The 25,644-nt window shown below is 41.4% G+C and overlaps 1 protein-coding gene across 1 annotated transcript in view; it reads left to right on the forward strand.

Annotated features, from left to right (window-relative positions):
- Nucleotides 1–25,644, forward strand: part of DROSHA (drosha, ribonuclease type III) — a 123,330-nt gene that overhangs the window by 25,387 nt on the left and 72,299 nt on the right. Inside the window, exons 10-15 of the mRNA XM_010853841.1 lie at nt 1,337–1,417; nt 9,701–9,787; nt 12,558–12,644; nt 19,393–19,464; nt 21,080–21,161; nt 22,126–22,200. Coding sequence (XP_010852143.1) covers nt 1,337–1,417; nt 9,701–9,787; nt 12,558–12,644; nt 19,393–19,464; nt 21,080–21,161; nt 22,126–22,200 — 484 coding nt within the window. The remainder of the gene's footprint in view (nt 1–1,336; nt 1,418–9,700; nt 9,788–12,557; nt 12,645–19,392; nt 19,465–21,079; nt 21,162–22,125; nt 22,201–25,644) is intronic.

Raw genomic sequence — 25,644 nt, forward strand, 5'->3', positions numbered from 1 at the left:
GAGTCGGACACGACTGAGCGACTTCACTTTCACTTTTCACTTTCATGCATTGGAGAAAGAAATGGCAACCCACTCCAGTGTTCTTGCCTGGAGAATCCCAGGGACAGGGAAGCCTGGTGGGCTGCCGTCTCTGGGGTCACACAGAGTTGGACACGACTGAAGCGACTTAGCAGCAGCAGCAGCTGCCTTTTTGGTCTTGTCACTCACTTATGTGATCCATTCCATTTAGATGGGTCTCATGTTCCTGGGTTCAGACAGTAAAGAACCTGCCTGCAGCATGAGAGACTTGGGTTTAATCTCTGGGTGGCGAAGATCTCCTGGAGAAGGGAATGGCTCCCCACTTCAGTATTCCTACCTGGAGAATTCCGTGGACAGAGGAGCCTGGTGGGCTACAGTCCATGGGGTTGCAGAGAGTCAGACACGACTGAGCAACTAACACTTTGCTTTTCACTTTCATGTTCTTGGAGCATAATATTGGATTCCTTCTTTCTCTTTTTTCTCTTTTCCTGGTTCGTCGTGTAGAATAGCCATCTTCTTTTCACATTTTGGCTTCTTGAACCCTGTTTTTTCCTTTATTTTGAAATTACTAAGCATATCATGTGTGTGTTATTTCTCCCATGTAAATATTCTTAGTGCTTGCTTCAGCAGTACATACACTAAAATTAAAATAAGGGTTCCTTAATCATGTGGACCCTGAGCTAGGTATCACCCACCTATCCCCCCTGTAGTGCTTAACCAGCAGCTTTCTATCCAAGAAGCACCCAGGATTATTCACTTATCAAATCATGTGAGTGGAGTTCATGGCCAGAAAATGAATTAAGGTGAAAAAACAGGCACAGAGTCCCCTGATTAGTGCTAGAAGTTTTTCTGGTTCTAGGAGTCATTTTCTTCCTTCTGCTTGAGATACCTTTTGGTCTCTTCTTTGAAAACATTTAATCTGCAGGTCACCTTCAAAGCGTTCTACATGTTCCTTCAGAATATAAACTAGGCTTTTCTTTTGTGAAAGAGTCATTTTTCCTGAAATAAGAAATAGCGGGAACATACTGGAAAGCAGTAGGAGAAGATGGGGGCAAACAGGGCGCTGACACTGATATTTTCTGCTCGGCTGCACAAATAAGTCGGGAATCCAGCGTTGTCATAGCGTTTCCCTTTATCAGACAATATAGACAGTTTGCAGCTTTATTGGTTTTGGAACATCCGTTTAATCTTCAAACCTTGACAGCCTTTCAGAGCTTCGGTACTCATGACATTAAAACCCACACAGTTTCCGAGGCATCGTCGTGCATGGAGTGGATTTTCCCCCCAATAAAAACGAATTACATTCTGTTTCTGACAGATGAATGATGGCCCACTCTGCAAATGCAGCGCAAAAGCGAGACGCACGGGCATCAGGCACAGCATTTATCCCGGAGAAGAGGTAACTGGTTTGGTTTATTATATTTGTCAGCGCTGAGCAGCCAGAAGTAGACAGATGCTGCTGCTATTCTGCTCCCCATAAATGAAGTAATACCCTGGAAATAGTCTTCTCAGGTTCCCTGATAGTCTCTGTTACTAATCACTGGAGAAGAGACATACTTGGGTTTTGGGGGTGGAATGGGAATGTTATCAAGGACACTTCGGGAGGTTCATTATTTAAAGTAGGCAAAGTGAATTTGAAGTGCCCTTTTTTTTTTTTTTCTTTTTTTATCATTTTCAGTATCCTAAAATGGTCCGTAATTGTAATTGTTTTTCATGTTTTTGTTGTAAACGGTGGTGAATCTCTGGAGAAATGCTCTTATCGAGGTGCTGTATGGCACATGTCCTCTTCCCTTGGGGATGTGCGTGTACGCCCTTGCCTTTGTTCGTCTTTGTCTGTTGTCTCCACTTAGCTGTGAGCGTCACACGGACTTGTTTGACCTGTGTCACACCCTACCCCTGGGTCGTCAGGAACACTCCAAAGGTGTTTGCATGATGAGTTGAACACTTTTACATTGAAGAGTTATACGTAACTACTCCCGATCAATTATTTTCCTTCGTTTTTTTCCCCATTACGTTTTACTTCTCTGCAAGGTATTCTCGTTAATCCCAGGATTGTCACTTTATGCTTCAGCACACTGTATTTAGGGCTTCCCTGGTGACTTAGTGGTAAAGAATCTGCCTGCCATCGAAGGAGGCGCAGGAGATCCTAGTTTGATCCCTGGGTCGGGAAGATTCCCTGGCAAAGGGAATGGCAACCAGCTGCAGTGTTCTTGCCTGGGAAATCCCATACAGAGGAGCCTGGCAGGCTACAGCCCATGGGGTCGCAAAGAGCTGGACACCACTTGGACTAAACAACAACAATAACAACAGAGTATAGTGAGGGTGTGTGGGACAAGGCCTGCGCCCTGTGAGTGTCCGTGTGCATGCCTCAGGCCGGGGTCTCTGCAGGTGGGGCTGCTGTGGAGACCTTCCATGGTCAAGAGGAGTGTGGGCTCGGGACTGAGCAGAGGGGGATGTCCACCTGGGGTGGACCTTTAGAGCTGGGCTTGTCGAAGTTGTCTCACGTGGGGCCAGGATGGTTTTCATACGCGCATCTCCGTCTGTGCCGAGAAAGCTGCCTGAGAAAGGGCATGATGGAGGGGGGTTCTTGTAGTGGAGGGGGACCTGGAAGGAGCTGATGGCTGCAGGCTGTGTGCTGACTGTTTTTTGCACGGCTGGGCAGCAGAGCCCTCTGTGAAGGGAGATTCGGGTGGGCAGTGGTGCTGGCTGAGGCAGTCAAACACATTCTTAGAGTATACTTGGCCCTTTCACCATGGATGGGGCCTACATGGTCCACATTCTGTCAAGGGGCCAGTTGGCCCTCAGGGATGGTGCCATATTGGGGTCCCAGCGGTGGTCATTGTAGGTGGCTGGTATGGCAGTCAGCCTAGCAACTTAGCCTTGGATGCTGTTGAGCTCCATCTGCTCCTGTGTCCACTTCATGTCCATTCATTCATTCATGCCCATCCTGTCGGCTCTGGGGGACTGACTGCTGACTGAGGCTGGCCGGGGCATTTTGTCAGCTCAGTGGTTTAGAACCTCTTCCACGGTGGGTGTCCCCCGCCCTGGGGGCACCCCAAGACTGTCTTATCCCTGATCATCCCAGGTTTTTCCTTCTAGGCCTCTGATCAGCTGGCCGGCCACTTGCTTTCTGCCATGCTGCTGCTGCTGCTGCTACTAAGTCGCTTCAGTCGTGTCCGACTCTGTGCGACCCCATAGACGGCAGCCCACCAGGCTCCCCTGTCCCTGGGATTCTCCAGGCAAGAACACTGGAGTGGGTTGCCATTTCCTTCTCCAATGCATGAAAGTGAAAAGTGAAAGTGAAGTCACTTAGTCGTGTCCGACTCTTCTCGACCCCATGGATTGCAGCCCACCAGGCTCCTCCATCCATGGGATTTTCCAGGCAAGAGTACTGGAGTGGGTTGCCATTGCCTTCTCCGTTTCTGCCATGAGTCCATCTTTATTCTAACCTCAGGCTACTTCTCTTTCCACACAAAGTAGATGACCAGGTATACCACCTGGAACCCCGCCCACTGGGTGGTCTCCCTCGTCCCTGTCTTCAGAGCCATCCATGAAGAAGGCTGCAGCACAGTCTGTTTTTGGCTTGCACCTCCTTTCTTTTCTTTGTTTTTTAAAGAACGCTGTCTTATTTATTTGGCTGTACCAGGTCTTAGTTACGACGTGCAGGATCCTTAGTTGTGGCATGTGGGAATCTTAGTTATGGCATGCAGGGTCTAATTCCCTGACCAGGGATTGAACCCAGGCCCCCTGCTTTGGAAGCTTAGAGTCCTCACCCCAGGGCCACCAGGGAAGTCCCTGTACTTCCTTTTTGGCTGACCCATTTGCAAACTGAGCTTGGACTTTTCCTTCTGCTTTCAGTACCCCTGACTTTAGTCATCAGCTGAGGGAGTGTGCTGATGCGACAGTGGTGGGTGCCCAGTTTGTTCATGCCCCCTACTCTGTGTGTGCCAGGTTCTGTGGTTCTGGTTATAGGCACCCTCCTTCTTATGATGGCCCCACCCAAACGTGTGCCCAGAGGGGACTGGCAGAACCCAGCTCTCGTCGGGCAGTTCCAGCCCCACATCTGTTTGCTGTCCCTTGGCCGTGCCTTCCATGTCTGCCAGGGCCCAGCAGCATACTCGAAATTGCTTTGCAAAGGCACATAATTTTTCATGACAGACAGCACGGCTTGGCTTCAGAACCTCAGAGGCCAGCATGGTGATTCTCCCAGTGTGTCCGTAAGCCCCTCTCAGCATCTTTTCCTACCAGCAGTCTGGGATTTGCTGAATCACGTGGCTCCCATTGCAGGGCGACTTGAGCTGTGGTTTGAAACTGCCGAGGCCTTTCTCACTTGAGCAGGCCTTTCTCACTTGAGTAACTCTCATAGCTGGTGGCCTTTTGTGCCATTTTATAAATGGGCTGTAGTAATATCCTCTCTGAGGATGGCGTTGCCTCCTGAACTCGAAGAAGCCCACCTGGTATTCTGTTTCCTTCTTCACTGTAGGAATGGAAGAGGCAGTAGTTTTGTGTTTTACTTTGGATGGCTGTCTTGGAACCACTGACTCCTAAAAATGGAGTGGCTGTGGGAGGCCCTGAATCTTGGTAGGGTTTCTCTCCCACCCTTTGGAGCATGTACAGTTTACCAAGACTTTTCGCTCGGTCGACATAATGTCAAAGATACAATGGAGCAGTATGACATGCTGCAGTATTCTAGGTCAGGAGCGCCTTGGACTGTATGATGACAGTGAGTAGAAGAATTCACACAGGCTGGTGGCAAAACCGTTAGTGTTGTCTATTCCATGAGAATGTGAACCTGTTCTCATCAGAGCTGGTCCTCATTCTGTTGGGATAGGAAAGAATACATTTAGCAGGTCAGTTGCCGCATACTTCGTGCCTGAGATCACGTTCATCTGCTGAAACTGTGCTATAACACCTGGCACGGCAGGTGCAGTCGGAGCTACTTGGCTGAGCTTCTTGTGGTCTGTAGTCGTCTGCCGGGATCCACTTGATTTCTTCAGGGCCCAGACTGGTGCATTAAACAGACCGTGATAGAGGCAGTCACCCTTGTGTCATTTGGATCCTTAAGGGTGGCACAATCTCCACCATTCCCCGGAGTCACACTGTTTTTGATGTCCAAGTTGGGTTCTGCTTGACCTTTCCCACTATGGTGGCTCTTACTCCACAGATCAGGGACCCAGGGGGAGGTGTCACCGTCTGCCCATTTTGTCAATTCCAGTGGTACGTCTAGGGACCAAGGAAATGACCACTGGGTGGATCTGTAGACTCAGTGGACCTCCTATGAGCCAGACCGTGACCAAGATCTATACTGCCTTGGCCTCATCTGCCCCACTCTGACGGGGATAGCAGGGTGATATGTCCAGTCTTTGAGTATCACTTGATTCAGATGGTGTGTCCAGCACTCCTTACACTGTGTGACTTCCTCCTTCCCCAGCGTACAGTTCCTTGAGCACAATGGGCATAGGCCCCTTTGGGGAAGGACAGGGTTGTCATGACTATTTTTGCTTGTGATTGTGTCACAGGGCCTGGCCTCTGGCCTCTTGGGCAGCCTTTTCAGTCAGTGGATTTCAGTACAGTAACTTGGTCGGGTCTGGAACTGGGCAAGGGATTATGACTGTGTATGGGAGCAACCTACCTTAAGCCTCTTGTTTGTCCAGTCTTGATTTCTTCCGTTGGCACAAACTAAGGTGGTATGCTTGTCAGCTACCCATTTATTTTGTACCCAAGGACACCAGGCTGTGAAAGCCTCTTCTGTGACCCTTTTGGGTCAGATCCCCTTGGCTGCCACTTTGGTCCTACCGGTCATGATGATAATTGTGTAACCTGGCTTCTTATAATGAGCTCCATCGTCTTACCTCTGGTTTCAGAGTCTTGTCATCCTTGATGTGGTCAGCAAGCTGTGTACTGTGTCAGCCCCTCTTATGCTCAGTCCTGGCCTGCAGAGGATGCCACCACTGATCATCCTACTGATGCTGGTGCCCCTGTGCCAGCATGTTCCTTTTGGCCTTGGTCAGTGGCATGTCTTCTGGGCCATGAAAGATGATTATCTGGTATTTTTTCAGGCATAGATATTATATCCATCCCAGTGTGCCCATTTCCTTGAATCTTTGAATTCCTTCTTTTTCTGTCTGTCCTGCAGTTTTGGTATTTTCACTTTAGTCAGCATGGACCATTGCTTTTTCATGCTACTAAGACATCTGACAGAGAAGGCAATGGCACCCCACTCCAGTACTCTTGCCTGGAAAATCCCATGGATGGAGGAGCCTGGTAGGCTGCAATCCATTGGGTCTCGAAGAGTTGGACACGACTGAGCGACTTCACTTTCACTTTTCACTTTCATGCCTTGGGGAAGGAAATGGCAACCCACTCCAGTGTTTTTGCCTGGAGAATCCCAGGGACGGGGGAGCCTATTGGGCTGCCGTCTGTGGGGTCACACAGAGTCGGATATGACTGAAGCGACTTAGAAGCAGCAGCAGCAAGACATCTGAGTGGAACTTCCCTGGTGGCTCAGACAGTGAAGAACCTGCCTTCAATGCAGGAGACCCTGATTCAATCCCTGGGTCAGGAAGATCCCCTGTAGAAAAGAATGGCAACCCACTCCAGTATTCTTACCTGGAGAATCCCATGGACTGAGGAGCTTGGTGGGCTACAGTGCATGGGGTCACAAAGACTCAGACACGACTTCGAGACATCTTAGTAGGGAGTTCCCAGCATCTCCTGATGGCCTTGGATCCTGAATGCTCCTAACTCCGTCAGCTGTTCCCTAACCAACTGTTTCCTGGTCCTCTTGATCATGCACTGCCAGTCCTGTGTGAGTTCCTGCTGCTGGCATGTGCTGGCACTGGCTAGTTCTTATAGTTCCTGTGGGATATTATGTTTCCTCTTAGTACTTTCCAGCTGTGAAATGTGAAACCAGTGATGCTATTCAGTTCAGTCGCTTAGTCACGTCCAACTCTGCGACCCCATGGACTGCAGCATGCCAGCCTTCCCTGTCCATCATCAACCCCGAGAGCCTACTCAAACTCATGTCCATCGAGTTGGTGATGCCATCCAACCATCTCATCCTCTGTTGTCCCCTTCTCCTCCTGTCTTCAGTCTTTCCCACCATCAGAGTCTTTTCCAATGAGTCAGTTCTTCCCATCAGGTGGCCAAAGTATTGGAACTTCAGTTCCAGCATCAGTCCTTCCAATGAATATTCAGGACTGATTCCCTTTAGGTTTGACTGGTTTGATCTCCTTGAAGTCCAAGGGACTTTCAAGAGTCTTTTCCAACACCACAGTTCAAAAGCATCAATTCTTTGGCACTCAGCTTTCCAACTTTCACATCCATACATGATTACTGGAAAAAACATAGCTTTGACTAGACAGACCTTTGTCAGCAACGTAATGTCTCTGCTTTTTAATATGCTCTCAAGTTTTTCATAGCTTTTGTTCCAAGGAGCAAGTGTCTTTTAATTTCATGGCTGCAGTCACCATCTGCAGTGATTTTGGAGCCCAAGAAAATAAAATCTGTCACTGTTTCCATTGTTTCCCCATCTATTTGCCATGAAGTGATGGGACTGGATGCCCCATGATCTTCATTTTTTTGAATGTTGGGTTTTAAGCCAGCTTTTTCACTCTCCTTTTTCACTTTCATCAAGAGGCTTTTAAATTCCTCTTCACTTTCTGCCATAAGGATGGTGTCATCTGCATATCTGAGGTTATTGATATTTCTCCCGGCAGTGTTGATTCCAGCTTGTTCTTCATCCAACCTGGCAGTTATGCTGTGGTATGACCCTAATTATAGGTCTCTTGTCAGGTAGGGAGATTTGATGGGGTAGGGGAGGTGAGGACAATGTCACCTTCAGGGGCTTTCCTTGTCTTCAGACAGAGGAGTGCTTGCTCTTCATAGACAAGACTAGGTTGCCTCTGAAGATTCAGAAGGTTTAGAGGAGTCTAAGGAGGCAAACTGGAGAAGGAAATGGTAACCCACTCAGTGGGAAATCTTCCCTGTGAAATGCAATGGACAGAGGAGCCTGGCGGACTACAGTCCATGAGGTCACAAAGAGTCAGACACGACTGAGTGACTAAATGACAACAAGGCGTCAAAACCTGTACATCCGCATCGCAGGTTCCATAGCCCTGACCTTGGAGTAACAGACCTACGGTGGATGGTTGTTAATTAGTCTTTAAGGCCCACCGACTCTGACAGGTGAGCCCCAGGCGTAGTCCTTGCGCGCAGCCTGACCTCGCGCTGCTGGTGATGGGAGCCTCTTAGTGGGCCATCAGCAGGTCCTCTGCTTTCATGTCTGGCTTCCAGCTGCCTTTCCTCCTCCTCCTCTCCGGCTGCATTTCTGCAGAGCAGTGGTTCTCTTAGGCCTTCTGACTAGTATCAGCAGCACCTCAGACCTTATTAGATGTGCAGATTCTCAAGCCTGCCTCAGCTGCTGAATCAGAAACTTCCGGGCACGGGGAGCAAGCAGTAGTCTGAGATCACCCTAAAGTTTGAGGAACAAGGTAGAGCATCAGTGGTGCTCGGTAGTAGTCATCCATCCCACTATCCATACAGCTTCTGGTCACTCCAAGTCTTCAACACCTGCTGCATCGCACCTGCTTCCGCTGGTACAGTCTCCCACTGAGCATCTTTGAAAGTTTCAGCTGGCGAGTTATCTGGTGCCAGGGGCTGTGTGTGCCACCAGGCACTGTGATGGGTTCTTTATTGCCAGTCGGATGGCAGGTGATTCAGCTCCAAAACCTCATCTTACCTCCTGCTTTCTTGGATCATCTCTGGTACCTACTGTCACACCCTGGATTCTCTGGAAGCAGATGTGAAGGTGAAGTCTGGGGTGCATGATGTTTCTCAGGGATCTTCACCTGTGAGCGGAAGAGGGTATAAGCAGGATTGGACAGAGGGATTGGCCGAACTGTGAGTCAGCCCCAACAAAGCCCCAGTCAATCTGGTGATGACCCAAGGAATGAGTATTGCCCATTCAAGGTGGGCCGCAGTGGCTGGGCCTTCGTACCTCTGTCTCGCTCAGTATACACCTGACATCAGGTGAGGGGGCTCTGTTCGTGACGCAGATCCTGAAGGAGCCGGCAGCTAGAGACTGCTGTCAGCACTGTTTAAGGGCAACAAGTCCTTCCCTGAAGGGTGGTCTGGGTCACACATCGCTGTGTCTGTCAGAGTACCCAGTGATTCTGCTGATGCTGCTTTTCTTTTCTTGCCCTAAGCTCCATGCATGTTCTGTTCTACCAATTCTTGTGGTTCCTGCATTTCTGTTTCCTTCTATTTTTACTCAGCATATTTAACCATATCACTTTGTTCCCCTTCCTGTTATAGCCTACTGCTATTACTTCTGAGATTGTTCTTTTTGCTTTTTGGTTTATTGGGAGGTTAGCAAGGTCAAGTATTGTGTTATTTTACAAATGAAAAGGAAGATAGTCATGGAAATTTAGTTCTAGAAAGATCTCTATGTTCAAACCCCTTGTATTGTATGTGAATAGGCAGGTTGAACACCAGTGACCAGCCAGCCCATGTTTATCCATTCAGTTAGTGGTAAAGTGAATATTGTTCTTTTCCTACCAGTTTGTGAAGGAACACACATAAAACCTCTTTTGTCAGATGTGAATGTAGAAAATACAGTCTAGTTTTGAGTAACAATATTTTGCCACTTTACTCTTAAACTTACTTTTGTTTTTCCCCTCAGGCCATCAAGCCCTGTCGTCCTATGACCAACAATGCTGGCAGGCTTTTCCACTATCGAATTACAGTCTCGCCTCCCACAAACTTTTTAGTAAGTTCCTACCAAAATCTATTTCATTTGTTAAAAAATATAAATAGGATCTATGTGTGTTAATAGGTTGAAATGTGAATAGGCTAAGTGTGGACTCAGTTCTTAAAAAAATATTTTATTTTTATGCTGATAAAACTGGCCTTTATCATAATGACTTTAATTTGGCTTCCTCTCATTATACTAATTTCTGTGTCGTTTTTCTTTTATATTGTTGGTACCTCATAAGACCTAGTGAACTATGGATAGGTCTGTTGGAGCTATGGAGTTGGAAGAATGCATAGAACACTTGTGTATCTCTTAAAAATTGGCAAATAACTTATATATTATCTAGTGACCCATAACTATTGCATTTATGACAGTAAATGCCTAATATTTGTTGACTGTGGTACCAGGCACCATTCTGTGTTTGAAATGTATTAACTTATTTCTCACAGAAAGTTGATAGAGTAGGTATTATTTTCCCCAGTATGCAGATGGGACAGTTGTCCATGTTTCTACAAATAAGGTTAAGTAACTTGCTGAAGATTATTCAGGTAACATGTGGCACAGTGGGGACTTGAACCTGGGCAGACTGACTCTGTAGTACACGGCTGTGTGCTATTTTACTGTGCTATACTGCTGTTGACAGCAGTATAATTAATTAATTCTGGTTACATTTTTTATTAAGAGATTTCAATTTCAAAATTAGATTTTTTTTTGATGTTTTTCTACGTAAAAGTTACTTTCCTGTTTGAAGAAATATTAAATGTTTATTATTTATTTATTTTGATCACTTCTCAGCTTTTTGACTAAGATCAGGAGTAGTTTAGGGGCTTCCCAGGTGGCACAGTGGTAAAGAATCCTTCTGCCAATGCATGAGATAGAAGAGGCCCAGGTTCTATCCCTTGGTTGGAAAGATCCCCTGGAGAAGGAAATGGCGACCTGCTCCAGTATTCTTGCCTGGGAAATCCCATGGACAGCAGAACCTGGCGGGCTACAGTCGATGGGGTTGCAAAGAGTTGGACATGACTGGACACACTATTTGGTTGTTCCAGGACTTATTGGGGTGCTCGGGATCTTTCACTGCAGCATACCAACTCTTAGTTGCGGCATGAGGGATCCAGTTCCCCAACCAGGGATCGAAGCCTGGTCCCCTGCGTTGGGAGCTCAGAGTCTTAGCTGTTGGACCACAGGGAAGTCCTTCAGAATTAGATTATTAATTATTATTTATTTTAACAACTTTACTGAATATGATTAATATACCATAACTCACCCATCTAAGATATATATTTTATGAATTATATATTAATATATTATTATATTATATATATATAATATATTATATATTAAGAATTGTGAAACTAACACTACAATCTAATTTTAGAACATTTTCATCATTTCCCAAAGAAACCCTGTACTTACTGGCAGTCAGTTCTTTCCTGCTGCCCAGCCTTCAGCAACTACTAACATATTTTATCTTTATCATTTGCCTAGTCTAGTATTTCATATGAATAGAAACATACAATGTATGATCATTTTGGTTTCTTCTGCTTAGCAAAATGTTTTCAAGATTCATCCATGGTGTAATATGTAACTTCATTCCGTTTTACTGCTGTATGGATATACTATATTTGATTTATCCATTCATCAGTCAGAGAACATTTGGGTGGTATCCACGGTTGGGCTATTATGAATAATGCTGCTGTGAACGTTTATTTACAAGTTTTTGCGTGGATGTATGTTTTCCTTCCTTTGAGTGTAACTCTAGGACTAGAGTTGCTGGACTATGTGGTAAATCTGTGTTTAGTATTTTGAGGAACTACCAAACTATTTTCCAAAATGGCTTTACCATTATTATTTCATTTGAAGTTCTCTCATTATATTTAATTTAGGACAACTTTGTTGAGTTATTCTGATGGGAAGTAACAGTAATATTAGAAAAACAAATGTGCATTAGGATATTCTTTAGTTTCCCCTACCCACCTAAGCTTTTCATATATATGTGTGTGTGGGGGTATATGCATAAATGTTTATATATATGTAAATGTTTAAAAGAATAATGTTTAATATCTATGTAGAAAAAACATGTCTTTTAGGTTTCTAATCTTGATCATTTGCTCCATGTTTAGCATTTAGGATTAAAAATGGCAGACCATAAGAATGGCATAATGAACAGAGTCTCTTATGCTTAGATTAGCATTTGTATATTTTGATTAGATTCTATTTTCAGGTAATTAAGATCTGTGACATTATGCAAGAATTGGTTTGTTACAGTGTTTGCTGGCTGGGCTTTTCCTCGGGGGGGGGGTCTGGGGATGGAGCTGTGAGGGGAGGAGCCGCTGGCACCCTGGGGCCTTCAGAGCCTTCCAGGCTGCTGCTTGTCTTCACTGTTGTGATGCTTAGTCTTCTCTACTTTGAACTTTGATTTGGCTGTGTGATTATCTTTTTCTTGTTAGGACTTCTGTTAGTACAGAAATACAGTTTAGTAAGAACAGGACTGGTAGTATTATGAGATTAAATAAAACAAGTTCCTAGAAAATGAAGTCATGTAGCCTTTTTTCCTTTATGGCAGCCATAATAAACCTCCTTGATTGTCTAGTATATAACTGAAGTCAGAGAATCCTACCAAGCTAGAGTTAAACTTCTTTGTAAAGTTTCTCCCTGGTGTCTGGGAGAACGTGAGCAGGAGTCTGTACTTGGTCGCTTTGGTTGGTTGCTTTTGTCCTGATAGATACTGTGCATGTAAAAGTCATATCATTTGTTCATGCTTCATGTTTCTGTTTGCTTTTAGACTGACAGGCCAACTGTTATTGAATATGATGATCACGAGTATATCTTTGAAGGATTTTCTATGTTTGCACACGCCCCCCTGACCAATGTAAGTATGTGCTAATTGGCCAGCTTTCTCCTTCCCTGTGCCCCCTTTCTTTCTAAAAGTCAAAGGAAATTTCTTTTCCTCTGACTTCTAAGTAACAACTACTTTACATCCCTTTGCCTAAGCTACAGGAAGTCAGCGGCAGTGTGTGTCAGGTGGGAGTGTGACATCTGTGCTAATGAGTCACAGGTTTGGTCCACATTAGATGGTGTAAGTAAACATGTATCAGAATAACATTTTGAGAGTGTGAAAGATTGAAAAAGAAGGATAAACTGTGGAGTAATGTGTCAAAGCTATTTTGGGGTGGGTGTCCTTCAAAAGAGAGCTGGAAAGTTTTAAGGAGAAGCTATTACTTAGTCTGTGAGTCACAGGTAAAGAAATGGAGCTTGTTCAGGGCCTGAGTTAACTTCATAGTTTTCTGCTTTTGCATCCCAGGAAGACGTCCTCTTTAAGAGACTTTGACATACAGATCATGATATTCTCAGGTATTAAGGCTGATCTGTTGGTAATCGGTTCAGATGGAAGTCCTGTAAGTCAAAATCTTTCTGTTTCAAAGCTAGCTGTCTTAGGGGTTGTTTTACTTATTGTGTACTCTAGTTGGATGTAGAGTGGAATTCACTGGTGACTCAGGAAGGGAATGTAGAGGTATCCATGAGTCAGTCAAGACACTGCTATAGAACTTACTGAATTTATAGCTACGGTATATGTACATTGAAGTAGAATGTTCGTTAATTCTTTCCGGTTTACATAAAAGAAATTATATCTGCAGTTTGAAAAGTTATTTTAGTTTATTTGAAATGTGAAATTCTGTTCCATTGAAGAGTAAAGAATAAAACCTTTGTCTAATCTTTCCACTTTCTATTTTTTTTTAGTAGACATGATTCCATAGTAGTGATACTAATTTAAAACAAATTGTTTCTTAATGAGATTTTCTTTATGCCACAGTATATTTTATCTCAGAGAATTTTTTTTGAGAAGATGATTACATTGTAAGTGTAAAAATAAAATCACTTGATAATACATATCACATATCTCTAGGGTGAACCATAATATAGAAAATCATGTAATATTGAACTATATTTTTTATTGAGGTATAATTGACATATAATGTTACTAGTTTCAGATATATAGCATAATGATTCAGTATTTGTATATATTGTGAAGTGATCACCATGATAAGTCTAATTAACATCCATCATCATCCATACTGACAAACTTTTAAATTGGACTATTTTTTTTTAATTGAAGTAAAGTTGATTTATATGGTGTGCTAATCTCTGCTGTACAGCAAAGTGACTCAGTTATCCACACATATACATTCTTTTTTATATTCTTTTCCATTATGGTTTATCCCAGGATACAGTTCCCTGTGCTACACAGTAGGATCTTGTTGTTTTATCCATTCTAAGTGTAATAGTTTGCAATCTCTTAGTATATCCCTCTTCTTCCCCTCTCCCTTGGCAACCACAAATCTACTCTCTCTGTTTGTGTATTTGTTTCTGTTTTGTAAATAGGTTAATTTGTGCTGTATTTTAGATTCCACATGTAAGTGACACAGTATGGCATTTGTCTTTCTCTTTCTGACTTACTTCACTTAGTACGATAATCTCTAATTGCATCCTTGTTGCTTCAGATGACATTTCGGTCTTTTTTAATTAATTACTTTTTTAATTGAAGAAGAATTGCTTTTTCGTTGTTTTCTGTCAAATATCAACATGAATCAGCCATAGGTATACATATGTCCCCTCCCTCCTAAACCTCCCTCCCCACTTTGTTCTTTCTTATAGCTGAGTAGTATTCCATTGTATATACATACCATATCTTCTTTATCCATTCATCTGTCAATGGATGTTTAGGTTGTTTAGACAATTTTTAAACAGTTTTTATGAAAAGGCACTAGGATGTTTTTAAATTTGGAGGTTTCTTATTTTATTACTTTTTAAATGTCTCAATTAGGCCCTCAAACCCTTTGTTACACTAAATCTCAGTCTTAGAGTTGCAAAGGCCTTTAGAAGTCATTTAGTCCAACTTGCCCCTACATTGCGCCACCTCATGCAAAGAGTTGACTCATTGGAAAAGACTCTGATGCTGGGAGGGATTGGGGGCAGGAGAAGGGAACGACAGAGGATGAGATGGCTGGATGGGATCACCGACTCTATGGACATGAGTTTGAGTGAACTCCGGGAGTTTGTGATGGACATGGAGGCCTGGTGTGCTTCGAATCATGGGGTCGCAAAGAGTCGGACACGACTGAGCGATTGAACTGAACTGAACTGAACTGAGTCTCTACGTTATACTTTTCTCTCTTTTTTCCCTCAGAGGACTTGCAAATACAATAGTTAGTTACCATGAAAATACTTGAATATCTTATCTCTTAATTCCCTTTAAGTAATATAGATCTCATTTTAACTTTTAGGGTCACTTTAAAGAAGGTAGCTGTATGGCTTCAGAGAGGGTTTAAACCTTAATGATTCTATTTACTAGCTGTATGATTTGACATTTCAATTTTTATAAGCCTTGACTTTTCTCATCTGTAAAATAGAGGTTATTAGTTATGGTACTCTTACTGGCTTTTATAAAAAAATAAATGAGATGACACATGAAAAGTGTTTATCATGATGTTTAATACACAGTACATTTGGCACTTATTATTTTGGATAAGATGTCAGACAGACATTTGAGTTTTTCTTCTAATTCTTATTTTTTTTTTAAACTGATTATTGGTACGTATGTGACATGGAAGTGATTCTTTGAGCTTTATTAAAGTTTCTCAACACAAGGTTTTGGCACTGAGAGGCTGCTAGTGTGAAATTAATTGCAGTTGTTACTGTTGCTATAAAATAAAAGATAGGACTGAAAAATTCCTGGCTTCAGCATATATATATATATATATTTATAAATATTCAAGCTCTCAGAACTTGAGAACTTAACTCAGTAATGAGAAGATAAGCCCCATCATTTATGTTAGAGATGTTGATAAAATAAATCGAGTTTTAAGCTAAGTGTTGTACAGTTCATAGGAATTAGATCCATCAAAGGCCTCTTGAATTTGAAATAGCCTCCCAAGAAAAAGAATTATTAAATCGCTTTACTGTTCTGATTCATTTTCTTGCCAGAGAGAACACATCAGCATGAAGGGCATGTAAATGATGGTAATGTTAGAATCTCAACCCAGTTTAGTTTTGACAGGTTCTCTTAAGGTCTTCTTGAATTAAAGTGGATTGAAAGCCTTGTTGGCTAAGTATAGAACATTCCAGGAGAATTTTATCTATTTATGTAGTACATTTGTTATTACTTATAATATCTGGTGCTTTTAAGGACTTCGATAACATAACTATGGTTACCTAGATTTGTGTTGTACATACATAATATTTTATCCTGCCCTCAAAAGCACAAAGAAACGCCATGATCCTTTCCCTGCTGCCTTAATTGGCTTTCCATTTCCAATGGCCTCTCTGTCCTGGATTGTAGTCATTTAGTGCCTGGAAATAGTAGAGTTAGAATATAGAAGTTTAGGAATGGTTTTTTGATTTGTTTCTGGTAGGATGAGATGGGAGTTAGTGTTAGTCACTACTCAAACATGTTTTAAGAAAAGATCAAAGGTGTTTATATTGTTTGATTGGCCGACTGAGCTCTTGATCAACTGAGTTCCCAATATATAGGAAAAGGACAAGTTCTCTTTGAGTCTTAGAGATGCAAGTTTGAATAGAAAGGGAGATTCTGCCTTCCCAAATTTGTGTGTCTGAGAAGGGTTCTAGTGGTATGGGTGACTGCCCCAAGGGAAATACAGCATGTGTAAGAGGAGAGGTTAAAGGAGTCCCCCAAAGTGATTTTAGGTGAAGTCATTGAGGAAGGAACTGTAGTTGCATTAATCATCAGCAGAGCTGCTGTTGCACAGAGCGGAAGGAGTAAAGTTTACACTTCTGCACTTTCTCTGCCTCTTGACTCTTCCCAAGGGCTCTGGTCCTTTTCTCTCCTGAATGCACTCCCCACGTAATGCAACGTCACCCATGTTTTTTCCTCTCATGCATGTTCTGACATCAATATTTATAGCTGTGACACATGGCTCTGTGCTTCACACTCACATTTCAGATTGCGCATTGGACACACCCACCTTGATGTCCCCTCAGGTACCTCACCCTCAACTTGTGTGAAACTGAGCTGGTCATCTTCTCTACATACTGAGTTTAAGGGACTTAGGGTTACACCCTGTGAATTTCCTTGTTTTGATGTCATCCTGACCTAGCTATTCCCTTAGGCTAGAAACCTGGAAATCATCCTCTGTTCTCTGTCTTTCATTTCCAGGTCAGAATGGTCGCTGTGGATTTCCGTCCCATCTCCTATGTCTAAAAGTCTTCCCCTTCCTCTTTTGGACTTCTCTTCATTTGGCTCCTGGGCTGTTCCATTAGGCTCCTGGTCTCTTGCCTTGCTCCTCTGTACGCCCTTCCCACCCTGTTTACACAGCGACCATGTGAAACTGTGTTGGTCTCTCACTTATAGCACTTGAATGACTTCTTGCTGCCATAAGGATAGCTCTGAATCCTTAACCTGGTTTATAAGATCTGCAGAATATAGTTCATACTTTCTAGAATTTCCTTGTGTCTCTGTCTTCATTCATTTCACTCCTGAAGAGCTAAATGACCTATTTTGGCTCCAGCTTCTTTTTCTCTGCCTTGCTAGAAACTAAATTCCTGTTCTTTAATGCACTGTGGTGACCTGAATGGGAAGGAAATAAAAAAGGGAGGAGATACATGTATATCTGTGACTGATTGACTTTGCTGTACGGTAGAAACTAACACAACGTTATAAAGCAACTTTACTCCAATAAAAATTAATTTAAAAGAATAAACAAACACCTTTTTCTTTCCCAGTTAATTTTCTGAATGACCTGGAAAATTCCTTCTCATCTTTAAAGACTCAACTCAAATGTTACCTCCTCTTTGATTCTTTTGTACTTTATACTATTCAACATTTTGTTTGTTTTTTTAATGGCACTCTGACAGGTTACACTGTATCACACTCTATTTATGCTTGTTTTCATGCTTTTCTCTTAGATCTCTGCCTTTTTAAAAGATAGAGGGTGTGGCCTATTTTAGAGTATCTGTGAATCTATCGGTTGTTAGTAATGTATTTTAAAACTGTGAATAATTGCACAAATTATTCATAAACTATGCTCAAATATTTTTAAATGCTTGTAGGAAGAAAGAACTTCAAAATGATAGTGACCTTAGCATGTCGCTTCAGCTGGTTTAGAACCCATTACCACGAGAAAGTTGAAAATGGATCTCTTATTAAAGTTAATTATGAATTTCACTTAAATTAGCCACTATCCTTCAAAAAAAAAAAGCACCTAAGAGCTAAACTTCATTTCTGAGAAAAAGATTTCCAGTAGATGGCATTGTAAGACTGTTTTTCTTACCATTCCTTTTGCTGGTGGAATTAAAATTTGTTTCTTTCTAATTGCTGTGGTTTGTAAAAACGATGACATTTATATAAAATCGTCTTATGGACAGATCGAGTGGCCAGAAAAGCCTACTTAACACATCTCTAGGGCTTCTGAGTCTATTATTTTCTCCAGCTACTCAGCCAAACCACTGCTCTAACCTCACACCCCTCCCTTTTTCAGTCCTCCGTTCATTCAAAAATAGGCCTAGAGAAAACCTCTTAAATGTGGGCACTAGGCTGGTATCTAATGATACATTTGTAAAGCAAGACAGATGTGGATTTATTTCATCTGAGCTTTCCTTCATCTTCACACATACTCTGAACATTAGGACAGATATTATTAGGACAGTGTTAGGTAATGAGAGATGGATACCCTAGTGGCTTAGAACTGGGGTCAGGAGCAAGGGTTTCTAATTCACCAGATCCCTGTTATCAGGTGGCACTAGTGGTAAAGAACCGACCTATCAATGCAGGAGATGTAAGAGACACGTGTTTTACCCCTGGGTCAGGAAGATCCCCTGGAGGACCCCACTCCAGTACTCTTGCCTGGAGAATCCCATGGACAGAGGAGCCTGGTGGGCTATGGTCCATAGGGTCGCAAAAAGTCAGACACGACTGAGCGACTAACACACACACACACACACACACACACACACACACACACACTACCTTAGGCAAAGTATCTGATTCTCTGTTTTTTGTTTCTTCCACTGTACACTAGGGAGAATAATTGTACCTATCTCACAGGATGGCTACGTGAGTGACAGTATATGAAACAGTAGAACAGGGCCTACCTAGCTAGTAAGTGTTAGCTATTATTATTTTTATTGCCATGCTTGCTTTTGCTCCAGAGCCAGAAAGGCAGCATGAGTTGTGTGTACTTCAGTGACTTATGAATCTGTAACTGATGAATTGTCAGCCTGCTATCCCGGATCTGCCTGAAGAGCTGAAGATTCTGAAAGGTTTTAAAAACCCGAGAGAAAGAAGTATTCGTGGTTTTATTAATTCTTCAGAGGCAATATATTTGGATTTAATGAGTTCTTGTCATGTTTGTGTTGCTGCTGCTAATACAGTTAATTAAACACCAACATTATGCAGGTTTCCTGTAGAGACCAGGTCAGCTGGGTTCTTGCATTAAAATCCAGCAGTTGTGGTCAAGCTTCATGTGCAGTATTGTTAGCAGCTTAGATTAAGGTGAAACTTTCTCATTTGGTTCATGGCCTTCTGGGTCAGGTAGCCAACATGTGTACAGTGGTGAGCACAGGAAGGCATTTTGAAACTGACCCTCTCCTTCTTCTTATTACAGATTCCACTGTGTAAAGTAATTAGATTCAACATAGACTACACGATTCATTTCATAGAAGAAATGATGCCTGAGGTAAGAGAGAAGATTATTTAACAGCTTGATGCAGTTTGCTCTTTTGTTTATTCCATAGTTATATATTTTTAAAGCATTGAACTTGACCAGCGCTGGCTTTTTGCCATAAGGATACTCTTAAAGTATTGTGTTCACTGTTGAAAAAGACCAGTCAGACGTAACTGTAGTCAGATGTAGCTTTAGGAAGGAGGTTAAAATTCAGGTCATTTTCCAACTTTTTGACCTATTTTTGAACCCGTTTCTCCTCTGTGTTGCAGCTACTGAAAGTTATGTGATGGTAATATTACATCTGTTTCTAGTTTGTTTTGGACAAGGGACAGCTTTTGGTTACTGGTCGTTATCAGAGAGGAAATTAGAAAAGTGAAACTGAATCTGATAACTGTGGGAATAATCTTATTCATTATCTCCAGTGACAAGATCAATGCTTGGTTCATTTTTCTTCCCATATATTTACATATTTTTCCTAATTGTTTTTCACTGCGGATGCTCAGCAGCAGATTTATCTAAATATATGCAAGAGGTTTAAAATTCCAAAGCAAGATTAATGTGAATCTCAGAATGATTCATTGCCTGATCTTGACTTTAGTGGTGTCAACAAATCACACCAAGAAATAACAACCAGACAGCAAACAAGCTTGTGCACTTAACATTGTGTTGGAGTCGGGGTCGATTTCCTGAGCCCCTGGCTCCTCTTGCAAACCTTGTTTAACAGTGTGGCTCTGTCGAGGGCAGCGGAGCACCCACAGGGATTGATGAGCATGACACGCATGCTTAGTTTGCACCTATTTCATTCTGGGCAAGTCCTGTTAATTCTACCTGTCTTTCAAAAAGAATTAAGGAAAAAGGGCCGCCCCTTCATTCTTCAGCTTGGAAGGGCTTTTTTGCTTCCTTTTGATTTTTAAGGTCATAAGCCTTCATTTGCTATTGTAAAAGTTGACGACTTCTGGCGTGATCTCACGCAGGGTGATTTATGAACCCCGAGCAAAACAAGTAGGAGGAAGAATTATGAGACAAGTCTCACTCGCAGATATATCATCTGTTAAGCTTGTTTACAGCAGAAATTTTGGTACAAAGTTCTGTCGTTTTTCGTAGCCCTTTATTTGCCTTCATTAAGAGCTGGAACTTTTTTGGCACGGAGACCTCTAATTTATGGTAACTTGGCAATAGTGATTGTGGGTGTGTTTGAAGGGTGGAGGTGAGCAGAGGTGGGAGGGGAGGGTGGTGCTGGGGACAGATCTATCAGAGCTGGCTGCTCAGTGTGTTATTTGAATTAACAGAAAGTCCCTAAGAGATTCTGGTATGTTTTGTAATTGGGTTAGAAAAATATGACATGAAAGAGACTTTGATTTCTAAATTTCACATCACTTTATTTGTACATTGAGAAGAGCCAAGCCCACATTTTCTTAGGAATTCTAATGACATTATTGCTTACTTCATTAATGTTTTAAGACACTGAGCTACTATAGGACAGTGGCCAAGTTTTTTAGGAAATTAAACTGTTTTAGTACAGTTGCATTAGACACTTTTTAAAACACTTGACTAAAACAAGCTGAAGCATCAGTTAATATATAGTTGCAGTACTACAGTAATTTGGGGTTTCTGGTTTATTTTTCAGAATTTTTGTGTGAAAGGACTTGAACTCTTTTCATTATTCCTATTCAGAGATATTTTGGAATTGTATGACTGGAATCTCAAAGGTAAATAGGATTTAACAAAAGTGTAGCGCTTGTGGGAGAATGTTGTGGTTTATGTGAAAACTCTTATAAAAAAGTGGGGGTACATAGTTGAAATTCCTCTCACTTTTGAACTGCAGGGAAAAGTTTATTATTCATAGGCATGCTTCTTATCATTTGACATAAATGAGTTGTTATGGGTCTCATTTAACTACAGATGGACCATGTCCTTTATGAAGGATTATCATTAATTGTTAAGTAACTGGTACCTAGGAAGATGGTATCAGTTATGTTGAGTAACTACCTTGATTTATCTGCGTTGGGGAAATCTCATTAGTTAATATCTTAAGTCTGTTGGACTTTACTGTAATAAACTTCTTCCAAAATGACAGTTCATTAAAACAGAACTTTAGTTAACTCTTAAAACACACACACACCGTATGCTACATCGGTTCAAAACTTGATACTTGGTTCTTGGATGATGATTTACTCTTGGAAATGCGTCCGTTCCATCAGACATTTATTTATTTATTTTTAAAGCAGTGTGTTGATGAACAGCTTTTCAAACCAAATTTTGAATAGTATTTCTCTGTTTTTCCCCCCAGTTGTATTGATTAAAATGGGACACAGCGAAAACACAGGCATATTTATCATGCAGTAGTTCAGTTATAACAAAAATCTTTATATCTTTGAATTTCTAAAACTAGCTTTACTGTATATGCTATATACTGTGTATATCCTTGGGGCTTTCATTCTTCCCTTTCTTGGCGGGGAGGGTCTCCTCACTCTTCATGGGATGTTTGAGGCAGTTGCCACATGATTGATTCAGCTGTTGAGTAGAAGTGGGGGCAGTGTTTGTTATGTCCCTACTTCTGTTGGTGGTGGTGTTTTTGTTTCATTATCATGAATCTTGGGAATTAAGTTTCAGTGTTTGTTTCTCAAGGCAGTTTTATTTATTTTTTCTTTCCTTTTCACTTGTTTGCTTTAGGTCCTTTGTTTGAAGACAGTCCTCCCTGCTGTCCAAGATTTCATTTTATGCCACGTTTTGTAAGATTTCTTCCAGGTAAATCTTTTGGCTTGTCAGTGACCTGGTGAGAGAGTACATCTGAAAATGAGCCATTCTCCTTTTAATCTTTAGGGACAACTTTCCCACCTCAGATACTTAATTATCTACTTCTCAGGTGAGGCATGAAAATGTAATATTATACATGCTGATTTATACCCCTGCATAATTTATGATAGCCCCAAATTAGATAAGCAGTGGGAGAATTGATTTCAAAAATTTGAGAGTCTACTTGATAAAATATCATGCAAGTATTAAAGTGGAAAAATGTGTGTGGCTTTAAAAAATGTATATATTTAATTAGAAAACAATTTATGAAATTTTATAAACAATATGATTATAACTATGCTAAGAATAACTGGAGTAATAGTTGTAGTAAGATAGTGGTTTTATGGGAGTTTTTTTTCTTTTTTGACATATACTTTTATTCATTTTATAGTGAAGAACAATTTATTCTCATGAAATTAAATATATATTTAATTACATATAATATTTATATTACATATATATAAGTAAATATATGACTGCTATGTTTTTCAAAGCAACATTTTAACTTTTAAAAATTTTTGTCAAGAGGCTAGCTGTGAGATACGGCATTGTATTTAGAATTTTTTAAAAAATGGTTGGGCTTTTAATGAGATATTTGGACGCCTTTTTGTTTGTAAAATCTTCGCCATCCTAAGTGAATTCTTCCTTGGAATCTCATTCTCATGTCTCACTCTCTGGTGACATCCACTTATACTTCCAGGTCCTCGTTTCCTTGTTCCCTTTGCTTCTGCCTGAATCTTCTTTTTTCTCAATGTGTACAGCCACCTTTCTTTGCTTTCCTGCTTCAGTCCTCTCCTCTGACTTTTGTCTCTCAGCTCTAGTGGCCTCAGCCCCTTGTGCTAATAACCACCACCTTCTGTGGAAATGTCAGTTCAACCATTTGCCTTTTCTTCTCTGATAATTTGGGCCTCTTGGTGATACAGGAGGAAAAAAAAAAAAAAGACTGCCGCAGTAAATCTGTGGTTTATCGTTTCAGCTGGGGAGCTTTTCAGCGTGTCAGCTCTCTGCCCACATTTACACATCAGCAGTTCACGAGTTCAGCGTCATGCTCATGCTCCCCTCCTCATGAACGCTGGGGAGCACTTGCCTCCCCCATGCCTCAGAGCCGGCCAGGAGCCTGTTGGATTCTGGGCTGTTCACAGCCTGGCTTTGCTGTGGCATTCCACTCCCCCTTACATGCCCTCACCCCGCTGTAGCTGCTGATGTCAGACCGAATCCAGTGGACACGCTTCAGTTGCATCTCCTCCCTGATATGATACCTGGGCTTTTAGTGTGTTCCGCCTGCTGCGCGCTCCTTACTTGCCTCTGGCTCTCTGATTCGTCTTTTGTGGTTTTTATCTTATCTATTCATTCTGGTGTAGATTTTCCTCCAGCTTTTGTCCTTGGTACCCTCTCCTCAGTCTACTCAGTCAAGGTGGCTTATTGTTAATGTTTATTTTGTTTGGAAAATGTATTCAAAGCATTTTCTTTTGTATATCTGCATATTTTATTTCTTTTTGTCTTTTTTTTTTTATTTTGTGTTTTGGCCGTGCCACAAAGCATGTGGGATCCTAGTTCCCTGACCAGGAATGGAACCTGTGGCCCCCTTACCATCACCACTCCCCCAACCCCTTGCAGTGGAAGTATGGAGTCTTAACTACTGGACTGCCAGGGAAGTCCCCTGGTTTCATTTTATTGAGAGGTCCTTTTTTTCTTTTTCTTTTCAAGTGAATGAATCTATGATTTTGTAATGGAGCTTTAATGGTAAACTTATGAGAAAATGGTATTAGAGTGAGTTTGTTGAAAAGCCTTTCCTTTCTGTGTCTATCTGCCTCTAGGAATTTTATGAACAAACAAATCTCTAAGAGAATGTGGACACTTATTTTAAAATCACCTTAAAGAAAAATCCTGTGTCAGGTGTTTACTTTATGGGATTTCAACTCTCACAAAATGTTTCTCGTAACTATGCAGGGATGACACTCAGGTTGTTGTAAAGAAAAAGATCTCTTGGCTTATTTTTAAACAGAATTGACTTTTTCATTAGACTTTCTTTGAAAATATACTTACTTAAAAAAAATCTCAGAAGGATACAGAAAAATGCCTTTTTCTGTATAAAATGCAGTTTGTTATTGGATGGCAAATTATGCTTGATTCATTTTTCAAAATATGACTTCACTAAAAATCTTTAGAAAATGGTGAGTTCAAAATGGTGTGTCCATTTTGATGTATATTTTCATTTTTTTCCCTTCTTGCCTTTTTTACATGCTAGTCATCATACTGATACATGTTTTGCATCCTAATTTTTAGTAATTCATCCAGTAGATGGATATTTGTTAAAGATCATGATATGTAGTACCAAATTTCTTATCAAAAGAATCCCATCAGTTTATGCTGCTGTAAAAAATGAATTATTAGTCTTCTTCACATTTTGGACTTTGTTTCTTTGCTTCCTTCCTTCCAACTGTAGCTCCATGAGGCTGAGGCGTTAACAGTCTGTCTTATTTCAGTACTAACATATTCCTTGGCACATTGCAGAGGCTCAGTAAATACTCGTTTACAGACTTTAAACAATCGGTCATAAGAGTGCCTTAGTTAAATATTCATGTATTTTGTTATTAATGAGAGTGAATGTGGTTTTCACTCATTCTTTGGTATTGTCTCTCATTTTTGAAAAATAAACCTTTGATTGAAGTAGAACACAAATATTGAATGTGCACTTGTCATAAGACTCAGTGAATTTTCACCAAGTGAATATAACTGTGTACTCAGGCCCCCACTCAAGATTACCAGCATTGAAGAGCCCCTTTCTAGTCACCACCCGACTCCTTAAGGCAACCTCTATTCTGTCTTGAAAATACCATGTATTAGTTTTACCTGTTTTTGAATTATAAAAGTTAGAATTGTATATATTTTTCGTTTCTATCTTCTTCTTTATTTTGTTTTCAAAATACCTGTTATAGTTAACTGTAGTTGGCACATTCTTGTTGCTGTATAGTATTATACAGTGTGACTAAATTAAAATGTATTTAACCTGTCTGTGATTAATGGACATTTTGGAGAAGCTCTATACAGTCAGCAAAAACAAGACCAGGAGCTGACTGTGGCTCAGACCATGAACTCCTTATTGCCAAATTCAGACTTAAATTGAAGAAAGTAGGAAAAACCACTAGACCATTCAGGTATGACCTAAATCAAATCCCTTATGATTATACAGTGGAAGTGAGAAATAGATTTAAGGGCCTAGATCTGATAGATAGAGTCCCTGATGAACTATGGAATGAGGTTCGTGACATTGTACAGGAGACAGGGATCAAGACCATTCCCATAGAAAAGAAATGCAAAAAAGCAAAATGGCTGTCTGGGGAGGCCTTACAAATAGCTGTGAAAAGAAGAGAAGCGAAAAGCAAAGGAGAAAAG

The sequence above is a fragment of the Bison bison genome, unplaced genomic scaffold, assembly GCF_000754665.1.
Source record: "Bison bison bison isolate TAMUID 2011002044 unplaced genomic scaffold, Bison_UMD1.0 scf7180017864331, whole genome shotgun sequence".
NCBI classification, from domain to species: Eukaryota; Metazoa; Chordata; class Mammalia; order Artiodactyla; family Bovidae; genus Bison; species Bison bison.